The sequence below is a fragment of the Ambystoma mexicanum genome, chromosome 2q (genome assembly GCF_040938575.1).
Source record: "Ambystoma mexicanum isolate Mex_15411 chromosome 2q, UKY_AmexF1_1, whole genome shotgun sequence".
NCBI classification, from domain to species: Eukaryota; Metazoa; Chordata; class Amphibia; order Caudata; family Ambystomatidae; genus Ambystoma; species Ambystoma mexicanum.
The window spans coordinates 152,258,727-152,274,105 of NC_090924.1; the positions used below are offsets into that span (position 1 = coordinate 152,258,727).

The 15,379-nt window shown below is 49.1% G+C and overlaps 1 protein-coding gene across 11 annotated transcripts in view; it reads left to right on the top strand.

Moving 5' to 3' along the window:
* The window catches only part of OBSCN (obscurin, cytoskeletal calmodulin and titin-interacting RhoGEF), a 3,169,051-nt gene that overhangs the window by 3,011,106 nt on the left and 142,566 nt on the right, over window positions 1-15,379 (top strand). For all 11 annotated transcript variants that reach the window (XM_069647058.1, XM_069647065.1, XM_069647061.1 and 8 more), the window contains one exon: window positions 9,019-9,242. In XM_069647058.1, coding sequence (XP_069503159.1) covers window positions 9,019-9,242 — 224 coding nt within the window. The remainder of the gene's footprint in view (window positions 1-9,018; window positions 9,243-15,379) is intronic.

A 15,379-nucleotide genomic window follows, 5' to 3' on the forward strand; every position in this document is an offset into this window, starting at 1 on the left:
ACTCAATGACTATGGAGAAATCGATAGGAATGAAGGTGATAATGGATGTGAATATAGGAGGAAAGGACAAGATAGTGGAAGAAAGAGATAAGCTGAGAACAGGAATAAGGGAATATTCACTGTTCCAGAATTAGACGGTGATGTTCGATAATCCATTCAACAATAAGACGTATGGAGGAAAATGGGTATGGTGCAACCCAGAAGGAGAATGCAGTTATATGACCTAGAATTTTGACGATCATGCAACCTACTATGGACACTTCCGAGGAGTGACCAAAATATGGCTACCAAGAATGAAGGTGATGAAGTATGGAGGAGTGGTCGACAGGTCGACCAGAGGGGGGACTGAAGAGAGGGTCCCTGGAATGCCGCTCCTCACCCCCATGAACATGACAGGATGAAGAGTCAAGTACACTCAAAGTCACTAATCATATTTCAGACGAACCCGAAGTGCACCCCTGCCTGACACGTATGCAGTGAGATATCCCCTCAGACAGCCATTTCAACCATATCCAGTGAATATCCTTCCAGATCCCGAGAATCCGACAGAAATCGCAGACCTGACCCTCATAATGTACTGTCTCGATTAAGTACCACGATTCGACTGTGCTGACATCACTAGTGACACCACGACGTGTCAGTCTTAGTCATGAAGAATAACTTGCAGCCCTGCACAGCATCACACTAACACACACTCGCATACACAAAGAACATGCTTACGCAGTTCTGTAGGTAGAGGACAGATACATATACATATGGTCAAAGCTTTTATTATTTTTCTCAAGTGCCAAATTCAGTTATGCAGAAAGGCAAGGCAACAAGAGACCCTGAGCAAGCTTGCAGATGCTTATGGCAATTAACCCTATGGGACTACAGGCGTATATATGGAGCCTGATAGCACCACGTATGACTAATCTATAGGAAACAGCATAATACAAGCATGTAGAAATCGCATTATAAGTCTAAGGAAAATTACAGAAGGCCTCAAGTCACAGAATGCCAGACAAGAGGAGCTGGCTCAGGCTGCACGAAGCACAGACCGAGCACATGGCCAAGGTCAGAGATAACATTCACATTCCAAGCTCCAGGCGACAAGGGGGCCAGCTGCAAGAAAATTGAATAAATCCTCATAAATGCAGACCCAAAAGCTCAATTTTGTAGTCCAGAACCATGTGATGCAGCCGAACTAGACAATGGGCATTCCCCCGTGGTGGGAAGACGAGACATTCTCAGCAACCCAGACGAGAAGTGAAACAGGTGTTGCAACGTTGAAATGCACTCTCATAGCCAGAGATGGTCTACTACCAGATACAATTCAGACACATAGGGCCTCATTACGAGGAAGGTGGTAGGGGGTTAACGGGGCCGGTAGAGCTGCCGGCCCTGTTAACCCCCTACCGCCTCATTACGAGGTCTGCTCGCGGGACCCGCTAAGGACGCCTGGTGAAACCAGGCGTCCTTAGCGGGTCCCGTGAGCAGACCAGGATGCTAACAACGGGCCCGTCATTAACGGGCCCGTTGTTAGCATCATCCCCATTCCCATTGAGCCCTGTGGGGGCTCGAATGGGAATGGGGATGAACCGGATCTGGGTTCCCTGAATGGGGAAATACCAGGCCCTCCAATGTCGGAATGGCCCGGTATTTCCCCATTCAGGGAACCCAGACTCGGTACCCAGAATGGGGGTAGCTATGCCACAAAAAGCAGCATGGCTACCTCCTTCCTCGTAATGAGGCCCATAGTCGTTTCACATTATCTTGACAAGGTGCATCGAGTGCTGAGAACCGAGTTGGGTCCCAGGCCTGAGGAGACCAGCTCCAGCAAATCACGAGACAAAAATCAATGGGCGGATGGCAAGGGGCAAGGGCCAACGCTAAGTCCGCTACTCAGCAACAATGTAATAGATAGTTCCTTGGGGACAGGGCAGGTTAGCCACCTAACATGAGACGACCAGTAGAATAACCTCTTGATTGACTTGGTAGATTTGATTGAAGACAAGATTACACAGATAAGTGCACCCTTACCTACTATATAGATTGTTTTTTTGTAATAAACCACAGTTCTAACTTGCCGGTGGCTGAGTTCTCTGTTCATTCTGGGGAAAGGGTTGTTGGGCCCTTAGGAGTCGGACGAATACCCAGACGACCACTGGCATACCTAGTATTTATCCCAACACTGTTGTCACTGGCCCTTCCCAGGGGCTCCCTCAGGACATCCTAGAACATGTCATAGACACCGACTTCCTCCTGCAGATTTTCGTACTGCTTTGGGAGTCTATCATAGATGAGGAATCCGTGGGAGGAAGGAATCCATGAGAAGAAAAAATTACTTAGCTCTCTGTAATGTTCTTTATGATTAATAGATGTTCCTCCCACAGATTCCTCATCACCCTCCCTACCTACCTCTTTTGGCAGATAGCTTGTACAGCATTGGTTCCACGGTCCCTCAGCATCAGAGTGCTAGGGAAAAAGGGGGGAACTGAGGTTACTGGACACAGCGCCTCAATATATACTGGTGCCGATGTCATGACCGGCATGGGGGCGTATAGTCATCGCATGAATCTGACACAGAGCCACACTGCCCTCCCTGGTGGCAGAAAGGTTTCTGAAGAGCAGCTGTTCTGTGGATAGGATTATCATAGCTAAATCCTTGGGAGGAACATACATGAGAAAGATCATTACTGAGAGGTAAGTAATTTGTTCATTTTCCATCTACCTCCTCCTTAGGAGACTGTCACAGTTCTTACCAATTGTATTTGCAATTGGTGAAAGAATATTTAATGATGGCCTTGGACTTCTTAATTACCTTTATTGCTTCTCCTTTTGAACATTTTACATAATTGATTTTATATTGTGAAATATTGATTATATGTTTAAAGGAATACTTTTTCCAAATACACTAAAAGGGTTCTATGTATTTTTTTCGATTTTGTAGGTCGCCTAATCAAAAGACGTTTCTTTCTGGCCGATTTTAGGCAGCCTGCAAAAATTTTAAAAAAGTTAATTTCTTCACCCCCCCCCACCCTCTCTTGCCCTTTTGCTCAAAAGCAGAGAGTTTCCCCCCGAACACACCTCCCTAAGCCCCACCACCTCCCTCCTCTCCCAAGGCTCCCCCAACAAAACACACACATAAACACACAAACACGTACACCTAACACACACACATCCAAACACACATACACACATGAACTTACGCGTTCTCCCTCGTGGCCGCTTCTGGGTCCTGGCATGCCTGTCAACCCCTGCACACACTTGTGTGCATCACACGGGCTGAAAGTTCCATTTAGAAAGACCGCTCTGTGCGGTCCCAGAGTGGTCTTTCTAAATCGTTTTTTAAATTTTGATTTTATTTAAAAATAGATCATTTTACCTAATACCACTAAAAGAAAGGTTACAGTGGTAAGCCATGGTAAGAAAGCTGAAGACATGGGTGATCACCATTTCCATAGAGTGTCTTCTAGAGAACCCAGAGGGTAGGCAGTACCTGAGGCTGTTAGCTTCCTGGTAGGTGGAGATGTGGTTGAACACCTCATGTTCCAGGACTACAATAGTGGTGAAGAAGGGGAGGGGTCAGCAGAGAGGTGTTTCAGGATGCAAACTGCTGTATACAGGCTGAGAAAATGGGAGAGGAGAGTGGTGCATTGAAATGAGTGTATGCTAGGAGCAGATCAGGGTGTAAGGCGTTTTTGCCAACCAAAAAATGGGCGCCAGTTCAGCCGTAGAGGTGAGATGGAAGTAAGAAAGAGAGCAGAGGTGGAGGCAGGATGGTTTGTTTGTTTGTTTGTTTATTTATTTGTATAGCGCTCCTGACCCAGGGGTATATGTGCGCTTTGAACATCAAGTTACAGGCAACGTTAGGGAACAATAGTACAGTAGTGAGGCATATGTATAGTTGACAAGAAAGCAGTTAGTACATAGATAATAATAGCAAACATAATAAAGGATAAATTCGTACATTAGGGATGCATGCATACATGGTTGGTTATTTGTTGAGTAACCAGGTGATGACCTTAGTTCTGAAGGGTTGGAAGGTGGGTGTGGATTTGATATCCAGTGGAATGGTGTTCCATAGTTATGAGGCTAGAGCTGGGAAGCTGGATCCACCAGCTCTTTTGAGGGAATATTTGGGCACCGCCAGTTGTAATGTATTAGAGGATCTAGTGGTTCTGGTATTCTGTCTTAATGTAAATTTGTTAGTGAGATAGGGCGGGGCTAGGTGGTTAAGAGCTTTGTAGGTGAGGCAGTTGCTGGGGAAGATCAGCAGTCTGCGGGCCCTAATTAGTTTGCCAGTGTAGGCAGTGGCTGAGGCAGTCATATTGATTTGTTTGGCTAGGTTGGTATTCGTGTCTAGGTAGAAACCACTCTTGCCGATGGGGATGGTGTTACCGTCAATGGTGAAGCTGGTGTAGCTGGGACAGAGTTTCCGGATGGTGTTGGGTGAGCCGACAAGGAGCAGTTTGGTCTTGTCATCATTCAGGCAAAGGCCATGTGTGGCCATCCATGCCTGAATGATGGAGAAGACTTCATTGATCCAGTTGGCGTCCAAGTTGTAATTACCGGATAGGGTGAGGAGTATCTGGGTGTCATCTGCGTAATTCGTGTAGGTGACACCCAGATGGTCCAGCTTGTCGAATAGGGGCTTTGTAAATATATTATTCAAAGTAGGTGAGACACAAGATCCTTGTGTGACACCGCAAGTAATGGGGATAGGGTCGGCCGCTGCTAGGGGTGAGAAGACCCGCATGGTCCTATTGTCCAGGAAGGATTGGATCCATGTGACCGCAGAGTGGGAGAAGTGTGCTGCCGATGACAAATGGTTGCACAGGATTTTATGGTCAACCAGGTCAAAGGCAGCGGAGAGGTCGAGGAGAAGAAGAATGGCAGCCTCACCTTTATCTTTGAGTTCATCTATCTGGCACTTGTCGTTTCTGTCCCGTTTCTGTCCCGTGTTGTGGCCGAAAGCCAGATTGGCGAGTTCCTAATAAATGGTTTGTCTCGAGGTAATCCTGGATTTGTAGATAGGCCACTCTGTCAAGAATTTTTAGTAAAAATGGGACGGTGGTAATGGGTCTATAATTCGTGGGTATGTCTGGGTCAAGGGTTGTTTTTTTTAGTAGTGGTAGGACCCAGGATTGTTTCAGATTACTAGGGACCGAGTTATTGGAGAATGACAGGTTTATTAATTTGGTAATGAAGGGGGAGAGATCCCTGGCTGGATCTTTTACGATCTGTGCGGGGCAACTGTCCCCCTTGCAATTCGAGGGTTTCAAAGATGCTATAATTTTATGTACCTCCGGTATGGTTACCTTTTTGAAAGTAAAGCCTGAGCTAGTGGCGGTGGCGGTAAGTAGAGGAGGGGTGGAACTGGAAGTAGGGCCATGAGTGAGTTGTTGTCGTTTGTTGTCAATTTTGGTTTGGAGCCCTGAAATTTTGTTAGCAAGAGCATTCTGGATCCCTGTGCACCAAGGTGTATCCTTAGTGCAAGAATCAGTGGGAGGAGTGGGGTTTTCTAATTCCTTTAGGATGTTAAAGAGCTCCTTTGTGCTAGAGCTTGCCTGAGAGATCCTGGAGTTGAGAGATTCTCTCTTTGCGCGAGTAATCTCATTTTTGTAGAGAGTGTAGATATTGGTGAGATTAGTTCTGTTGTTTACTGAAGGCACTGATTTCCATAGTGCTCCGAGTTTACTTTTTTGTTGACGGAGAAGTTTGAGCTCCGGGGTGTACCATGTATTCAGGTGCGCTTTTGGTTTCCCTTTGCGCATTTTTAGTGGGGCAATGATGTTGATGGCTTTGGCCATGGAATCATTATAGTTACTCTTTTTCCTAGTTGGACAGGCAGATGCAATAACCGGCCTTTTATGCTCTAATTTGCTAGTATTAATGTCAAATGGGAGGAAGTGGTGATCAGTCCAGATGAGCTGTACAGGATCTTTCATGGTAATGTTGCAGTTAAGGGCAGTTACCCAGTCAAGGATGGGTGGGTTTGGAGCAGCGTTGTTGGAGGCCATGCTCCTCTAATGCTGTGGCAGGGCAATGGCTGGGGTGTCGAGAGGGTCATTAAACCCAAGATTGAAGTCTCCAAGTATAATCATTTGTGCTGACGGTTTGGAACTTTCGGCAACTAGTGAGGTGATGTTTTCCTCAAATGAGCCAGGTGGGCCCGGGGGACTGTAAATTAAATGCAGCGTGATAGTGCTCTTGGCGGAAGTTTGGAATTTGACTGTGAGATGCTCACATGATTTAAGTGAGGAGAGGAGGCTAGTCTAATATCAAGCGAAGACTTAAAGGTGATAGCTACACCACCTCCTCGAGCGTTAGGTCTATCTGCTCTGGGGATGGTGTAGTTATCAGGTATAGCTAGGGTGAGAGATGGTCCTGCAGCATCATGCAACCAAGATTCGGTTATAGCAAGGAAGTCCAGGTTGTTAGTTAGAATAATGTTGGCGATTATTTGATAGGAGAAATGTGAGAGAGAGAGAAGGGAGTTCAGTTAGGGTGTAACAAATCAATGATATGTTGGTGGAGAGGTAGCTGCCAAAGTCATGAGCTGAGAGGAGAGTATCAGGGTTGAGGTAGATAACATGGATTGGTGATTCATTGATAGCTTTTGGATTTGGTGCCAGATGCCTAGACTGAAATTCATGGATGTCTTCAGCTGTTGAATGGCTGGCGGGGTCTAGGGTTGGGGTGAGGGTGAGATGGAGTCAATGAGCAAGCAGCATAGAGGTACTCAAAAGGATATGATAGGTTCATGTTGTAGTTATAAAATGCCTTTAACATATACTAAGTGAGACATTGAGAAAGAGATTGAAGATAATGCCTGCCATGATGGTGTTGGGTGTCAGGTTTGAATTTGTGTTCTGTGAAAGTAGACAGATAAGGAGTGGAGGAGGGATGAGCTTTTTAAGTACAAGAGGGAATTGTTAGCAAACAAGGGGTAAATAGGGTCTATAGAGGGCATGAGGGGATGATGAGGTCAAGTGCGTTCCTGTGAATGTGGTTTGGTTGGGTATGTAAGAACATGAGAGAGTGGCCTGGTAAGATGGTGTCTAACTATAGTCTTCATGCCTTGGCCATATTTGGAAGGTTGAAGACTCCCCTGAGTACTGCTGGGACTGCAGTAGAAAGAGTCAGGCAGGAGGTGAAGGTGGTGAAAGATTGTGGGTGGAGAAGTTATGAGTGAAAGGGGGCCTACCAATAAGGATGCTGGTGTGAGGCCAGGTGCAGGAAGTTGAAAAGCAATATATAAGGCAGATAGGGTAAACCCAGAGGAGAAGGGTGGCTGTGTTAATCATGAAGTAATCTTCTTCACATTTCATACAAGGTTGGAAGCTGAGTGAATGTAAAAGAGTCAGTGTGAAGGATTGCAAGCATGTCTGTGTCATGCAGGGCCATCCATCTTTGGTCTGTGGCAGCCGTCACTAACAGGTGAGGTTGGTGATTGTCAAAGAGATCAGCCAGGAACAAATGTTTTGTTGCAGAGGGATTAGGCATTCCAGAGTCGCAGAGCGGTTTCAGTTTGGATGGCCGTCGAGGGCAGGCAATGGTAGAAAGCAGAAATGTAAGGGAGTTGAGTCTAAGGCTTCCCAAGCCAATAGCTTTACAGGAGGTTATGGCCTTGCCTAAGAGCTAGTTTGATACTAACTTTAAACAAACACACTGTGAAGAATAAAAACAATACAAGTTTATTTTTCAGGATAACATTTTTCAGTTTTTTCTGTATGCCAAGATGTGACAAATATGCATGTACAAAATCTGCATAATAGTAAGTTAATAAACAGTAGTGACAGTTTATTTTATGTGTTATTTCATATCATAACACATTGACGTTGTCGACACTTTGATTGGTGTTTCTGGTTCGGTAAACAGTAGACAGAACGCAGTGGCTGGTGGAAATGGTGCAGCACTGCGGTAGATACCGAACTGTCTTCAGGACATAGGGGTTGAGTTCAGACTGGGTGGATGAGCGGAGTGTCGTCCTATGACAAGAAAAACCTGTATTAAAAACGGTGGGGGCAGAAATTGTCCACTGGTTATGGATAGGCAAGGCAAAAAGACCTACCATGTCAGCGTTAGTTGAAGCCATGGCTGTAGTTCAAGTAATTTGCAGCTGCGAGGAATGCGGCTGAAGAAAGGGGGGTTGTCTGCAGATGTCAGATGCCCCGATCTATGGTAGAAAGCAGACAAGTAGCATTTTGAGGGAAGTGAAAGGAATAAATGATATTGGAGTTGGTGGAGTTAGGGTGATCAGGTTGATAATTTGAAAGATAGGGAGAACCGGGATGGCATGAGAAGAGGAAGTGGCGAGGAATAGTGGAGTGGGTGTGGTTGGAGTGTATTCGATTAGCATGACCAGGAGAACGTTTCCAAGAGGTGGGGAGGATAGAGTGAGACTGAAAGAGGGAAGTGGAAAGAAACATTGGAGGAACCGTGAAGGTATGTGCATGAACTCCCCAGAAAAATGGAATAGAGAGCATGGCTACGAGAAGGATTTGTCTAATGTACACATTTACTGTTTTTATGAACTCCATATTTTCATTGCTCCTCTTGTCCTGACCCTGCTGCTGAACGTCTGTGCCCTCACACCTTCTACCAGAGCATGCTCCAGTTCCCAATACACCTGCCCTACTATTTTCTTAACACTCTGCCTGGCTGCTCAACCGAGATCCCCGGCCCCTCTGTTTCGGTTTCTCAAACCACAAAAAGGGCCCCTGACCCCCTTTTCCTGAGTCCCACCATGAAAGGAGACCTTTGTCACCACTGCCCTTTTAACTCCCCTATCATGTACCCATCAGCACCCAGCCACAGTCGTACAGGTTCATGCCCATTGGGGCACCATTTCCGATACTTAATTCGACATATTGACGTGTTGATACAAAGAATATGAGGTGCATCTAAGCAAGAAACACACTAACATACCACAACATAGAACCTTTTCCTTAGTTTCCACCACACACTTTTGAACACACGTGGTGCCATGCTGGTTGGACCCTTGTAACCTTGCTGTATCTTCCTTAACAGGACCTCCTACTCAGAGCTGGAAGTCAGAGACTATCTATGGCAGATGCTCAGTGCGGTTGAGTTCCTTCATGCTAACCACATCCTTCATTTGGACATAAGATCTGAAAACACCATTGTTACTGAGCACAAACTTCTGAAACTCCTGGACTTTGGAAGTGCACAGGTCTACACACAAGACCAGCTCGTAACAACAGGTGCACAATCGGATTTCATTGAAAACATGGGTACGTACTAAGCATTCATGCCGCTCAGATCAAAGATTGGGTAACTACAATTTGGCTGAGTAATACGTTTGTGACGGGTTAGTCCAATTATTTTGTTAAGAACGTTTCATATATTGCTGTATTCTTCTGTCCTTGCTATTCTGTTTTAATGCTGTGTTGTATAAGTTAGCTTTTTTTTAAATGGGGTCTGGCATAGATTCACATGCTCATGAACAATCCCTGTCGCCAGGCTGGGAATCCTCGGTAAAAGAAAAAACAGTTTCACTTTCACTTACAAACTGTATTTCTCCTTTAAACCAATCACTGTCCTCTGGGTCATACTGCCCCCCTCCAATGACAGTCCTCTCCCTAAGCCCCCTCCGCTGACAGCCATCTTCAAATGATTACTGCACGCTTCAGTGTTGGGAGTCTTTGAGTTTGCTCTGCGAGCTACTTCTACGTTTTCTTGCGAAAAAGGGTTCTATTTTTGTTCCAAAAGAGCCTGTGTGCTCTTCTCTCCATCTGCCGACAGCAGGGATCCGTTGTTGGTGAAGTTCGGCACGCCTCAAGGGCAAAAATTGTTTAAGTTTCCAGAAGGCCATAGGGCCTACTTTGCGCCCTCGGACCATGACAGAGGAGAAGAAAGAAGGAAGGTCCCTCTTCAAGTCTTGTGTTTGTGGAGGTCAAGCACCTGCAATGCCTCTCATGCCTGCATCCAGACCACAAGGAAGAGGATTGCGAGATTTTCTGCATATTCTCCAAGAAGACAACAAAGGACAGGCACTGTTGACTGGCGGTGTGGCTGAATGTCAAGACCTCTGCCCCATGCTGCAGGCGCATGCCTCACCCAAGACCGGTCGGTCTGAGGAGCTGGCTACTAAGTCCTGTGAGGGTGCCTCATCCGTGGGGGCCCAAGATAAGGCCAAGCACTGCAAGTCCGGGTCCACCGGGGTCACAGCGGAAGCGGGTCCCACGGCAGACAGGGCATGATCAACATCACCCTCCGCCTCCATTGCCAGCTGGCAATCGAGCTCCACCTCAAAAAGAAAGTCGTCCAACCCGACTAAGCTGCGGGAGAAGCCTGAGAAGCCACGGATTGTAGGAGAAGAAGGCTGAGCTGCCCAAAAAAGCCCAGGCGGCACAGGATAAGTCTTTTTCGACGATAGAGCTGATGGCGGCGGCTCTCTCGAAAGCTAAATAGGTTGACCCCAAGAGGGTAGCCCCCACAGCGCTGAAGGTTTACCACCCTCTGAGGCCGCTGTGGTCATTTAACAAGGTCTGCCAGCACGCCGGAGAAGGGTATGCCATCCCAAAACCCAGTTCAAGGCCCTCAGGGTGGAAAAAAGAGGGGGCAGGGGGGCCTAGACCAACCCCAGGCCGTGGCCCAAGCCATGGAAATTTTGTCGGCGGACAACGAGGACTTGGAGTCCCTACGCACAGACGATGGTGATGATGATGGCGCAGAGCCTAGTGTTCCGATCACGGCAGTTCCGCCGAGGGATGTGTCGCTGGACATCCTATCAACCCTCCACACCTTGGTGTCGAGATTCAGAAGAGGGTGCCACAAGGGATGTTCCAATAGTCCCCCAGGCCCCCGACCAACCTCCGATGAAGAAAAGGAAGCACCATCCGATGACCCCATTTCAACCACCGCGTCAGGGTCCCATCTCCCCCAGCATACCCAGACACGAGGAGGGATGCGGCCACGACGACGATTTCATCGGAGCGGGCAGCGGGTCCCTGCAGCTTAGGGCGTCCCCACCGGACGAGGTGGGATCGTTCCATTCTATGATCGCCAGAGCATCTGAGCTGTTCCAGCTTGTGCCCGCTTGTGCCAAAGAAACCAGGAGGAGGGTTTCCTGTACCAGATGCGCGGGGCCAAGTGGAAGACGATCATAGCAGTGCATCTCCTGGACGACATTTGGGAGGAGGGCCTAGCCCTCTTGAAGAACCCTTGCTCGGCTCCAGAGAAGCAGGATAGGCTGGAAAAGAAGTACCGTGTACCGGAATCCGCACCCAAGTGCCTGAGGTTGCAACCATCGCCGGATTCGGTGGTTTCGGCAGCCACAAGGAAGTGTTCATCTAACCCGTTCTCGTCGTCATTGGTCCCTCCAGACAGCGAGGGTAAGAAGTTGGACGCCATGAGGAGGAAGGTGATTTATACCGTGGCATCCACCATCAAGACGGCCAACGCATTGGCGATCCTAGCCAGGTACAACAGGGAGCTTTGGTACAAGCTGAGCCAATTCTGGAGTTCCTCCCCGACAACAAGAGGATGGAGGCGATCGCCCTCTTCCAGGAGAGAGAGGTAGCGTCGGATCACGGCATCACAGTGGCTCTGGACGTTGCCGACACAGGATTCCGGCAGATGGGTAACGGTGTCTGCCTTCGTTGCCAAGACTGGATGAAGGCCACAAATTTCCGCCAGGAGGTCCAAACGAAGGTACTGGACATGCCTTTCGACTGAGATAACCTTTTCAGGAAGGTCGTCGTTGAGTCTCTGCAGGCTGTCACGGTGGATACAGAGATGGCCCATGTCCTGGGCACCGTCCAACAGCACTGCTCTTCGTTTCGCTCCTCCAGAGGAAAGTCGGGCAGGTCTTCGAAAGGTTTCTCCTCCTCGTACCATCAGCCTTCCAGATCTATGGCCCAGGAAGCCCACAGAAGCTGCTCCCAGGCCTACGGGGGGATGTGGACAGCGTCAACATCGCCAGCAGGGCAGGATGCCGAAGCAAGCCTGAACTGGCTAGGACGCCGGGCCCCCACCCTTGCATCCCAGTGGGAGGCTGCCTGACGAGGTTAGTCAACAAGTGGTAAAAGATCAACACCGGCAGATGGGTGCTGGATGCTCTCACCCAAAGACATACCCTGGAATTTCAGCACAGGTTTCCGCGGATCCCTCAGGTGGCTCGTCAGGAGCAGCACGTCCCTCAGCTCTTGGAAGAGGTACTGGCCATGCTACGAAAAGGACGATAGAGTTGGTTCCCCAGTTCTCCAGAGCTCTGGAGTTTACTCCAGATTCTTCTTGGTAAGAAAGAAGACAGGGGGCTGGAGGTCCATTCTAGACCTGCAACGTCTGAACAAGTACCTCAAGTCTCAGAAATTCAGGATGGTCACGTTGCAGCACATGCTCGGCCAACTGGAAAGAGGTGATTTCTTGACGTCAATGGACCTGGAGGACGCCTACTTCCACATCCTCATTCACAGGAAACACCAGACTTTTCTATGCTTCGTAGTGCAGGGACAGCGCTACCAGTTTGAGGCCCTACCCTTCAGCTTGAAGTCGGCCCCCAGAGTGTTCACGAAGTGCCTGGCACTTGTGGCGGCCCATCTGCGCCTACGGGGGATTCAGGTTTACCCATACCTCGACGACTGGCTCATCCGAGCCCGCTCACGAGAGTCGGCCGTCGGACACACAGAGACGGCTGTCAAGCTGCTCGCGGATTAGGGATTCTCAGTCAACTATCCGAAGTCCTGCTTGATACCATCGCAGAACATGCTGTTCCTGGGGGCCAGACTCGATACAGTGTCCTGCCTAGCATCACCCTCGGAGGAGAGGGTAGCGGCCATCCAGGGGAAGGTGCAGCGGCTGTCATCAATGAAGACGGCCATGGTGCGGACCATCGAGTCGTTGCTCTGCATGATGTCGTCCTGCATCTACCTCATCCGGCTCTGTAGGTTACAGATGCAAGACGCTCGCTGGGTACATGTGTCTGGAAACTTCGTGGCAAGATCACTCTGGACGACGAGATCCATCGGGCGATAAGGTGGTGGGGCAACCTATCTAATGTAGCCCGGGACACAGGGTTTCATAACCCTCCATTCCAGCAAACGGTCATGACAGACACTTGCCTGGAAGGCTGGGGAGTCCACACCAGATTCTGCACGCCAGAGGACTGTGGCTACCTGGGGAGAAGGATCTGCATATCAACATCCTGGAGCTACGGGCAGCGTTCTGGGCCCTCAAGTCATTCCTTCCGTGTCTGAAGGGCAAGGTGGTGAGGACCTTCACGGACAACACCACCACAATGTTGTACATCAGGAAACAAGGGGGCACTCAATCCACAGCGCTCACCAGGGAAGGGCAGGAATTGTGGCGCTGGGCCATCAGATAAGAGATATTCCTCGTCCCGCTTCACCTAGCGGGAGTCAAGAACACCATTGCGGATTCCTTCAGCAGGGAGTTGCGCTCCTGCCACAAGTGGGAACTTGGGCAGGACCAGGTGGACCACATCTTCACTAGGTGGGGCAGGCCCCAGATCGATCTGTTTGCAACATCAGTGAACTCCAAATCCTAGAAGTTTGCCAGCAGATTCCACCAACCGAGGAGCTTGGGAGATGCATTCTCCTTCCCGTGGGAAGGGATGTTTCTGTACACGTTTCCCCCGTTGCCGCTCCATCTATGAGTCATCAATACAAACAGACAGTGTCGGTGCAGGATGATACTCATCGCCCCGGCGTGGCCGATTCAAATTTGGTATCCGGGCCTTCTCAGCCGGTCGGCGTCGCCTCAGTTCAAGCTACCAGCGGCCCTGGATCTTCTCGCCAGAGAAGGGGGTGCGGTCCTGCATCACGACCCAGGATCGCTCAACCTGAGGGCTTGGCTCCTTCATCCCTAGAGGTTGGAGGATATGAATTGCCTCCGGTCCGCAGGGACGTCCTCGTCAAGGCCAGGGCATCGTCGACTTTGAAGTGCTACTGTCACAAGTGCAAGCGTTCCGGTACTTGGTGCCGGTCGCAGAAGATTATCCCTCTGAGGGTCACAGCCCAGCAGATCCTTCCATATTTGCTGTCTTTAGTCAAGGCTGGACTGGCGCACGCCTCGATCAAGGTACATCTGGTGGCTATCTCCCGCTACACCAGGTCTCCGGGAAGGTCTCCACTTGGGTCTCATCAACTCGTCAAGGAATTCCTCAAAAGTCTTTGTCGTTCTTTCCCGCCGGTGAAGGCCCGCCCCGGCATGGGAACTCAATGTGGTTCTTACGAGGCTCATGGGGGCTCCCTTTGAGCCGATGCATCCGGCCCCTCTCAAGTTTCTCTCGTGGAAAACAGCTTTCCTTGTGGCCATCACCTCCAGCAGGAGAGTGGGTGAGATACAGGCCGTAGCCAGCAAACAGCCATACCTGACTTTCCTTGAATCGAGAGTGCTGCTGTGGATGCACCCCTCTTTCATGCCTAAGGTTCTGTCGGAGTTCCACCTCAACAAACCTTTGTTGTTACCTGTTTTTTTCTCTAAAACTTTTGTCGCCAGCTGAGTGGGCATTGCACTCTCTGGACGTTGTGTGTGCCCTGAAGTTCTACGTGGCACACACAAAGAGTTTTCGAAAGACTTCACAACTGTTCGTGAACTTTGGTCCTGTGAACCATGTGAACCATGGGAAGGCCTTGTCCAAATCTTTCATCTCAAGGTGCTCTGTGGCTGAATCATGCACTCATCGGTTGGCGAACTGACCACTGCCCGGCTGTCCGAGATCCCACTCCACCAGAGCAATCGCTGCGATAACGGCGTTTCTAGCTAGTGTGCCCATGCTGGACATCTGCAGGGCTGCTACGTGGAGGTCCACATACTCCTTCACAAAGTTCTACTGCTTCGACAGGGATTCCAGGGAGGAGTCCAGAGTCGGCCAGGCAGTGCTACGCAACCTGTTTGCTTGAGGTGAGTCTGTTCCAACAGTAAGAGTTAATTGCTTCTGTTGAGCCTTGCCACCTCCAGTGGTTGTGTAATGTTGGACTGCTGTGTATTTGTTATCAATGAGTATGTGAATCCATGCCAGACCCCATGCGGGAGAAGGAACAAGTTTCTTACCTGTAACTATTGCTCTCCAGCATGGGCCTGGCATGGATTCACATGCGAACCATCCCTCCAACCCCTCTGCGGCTCGTCTTGGTCATACTGCCACTTTACATGTTGACCAAATCTGAAGATGGCTGCCAAAGGAGAGACTTAGGGAGAGGACTGTCATTGGATGGGGGCAGTATGACCCAGAGGACAGTGATTGGTTTAAAGTAGAATACAGTTTGTAAGTGAAAGGGAAACAGTTTTTTCTTTTATCGAGGATGCCCAGCCTGATGATGGGGAATATTCATGCGCATGTGAATCCCTGCCAAACCCATGCTGGAGAACAATAGTTATAGGTAAGTAACTTGTTCCATCTCCC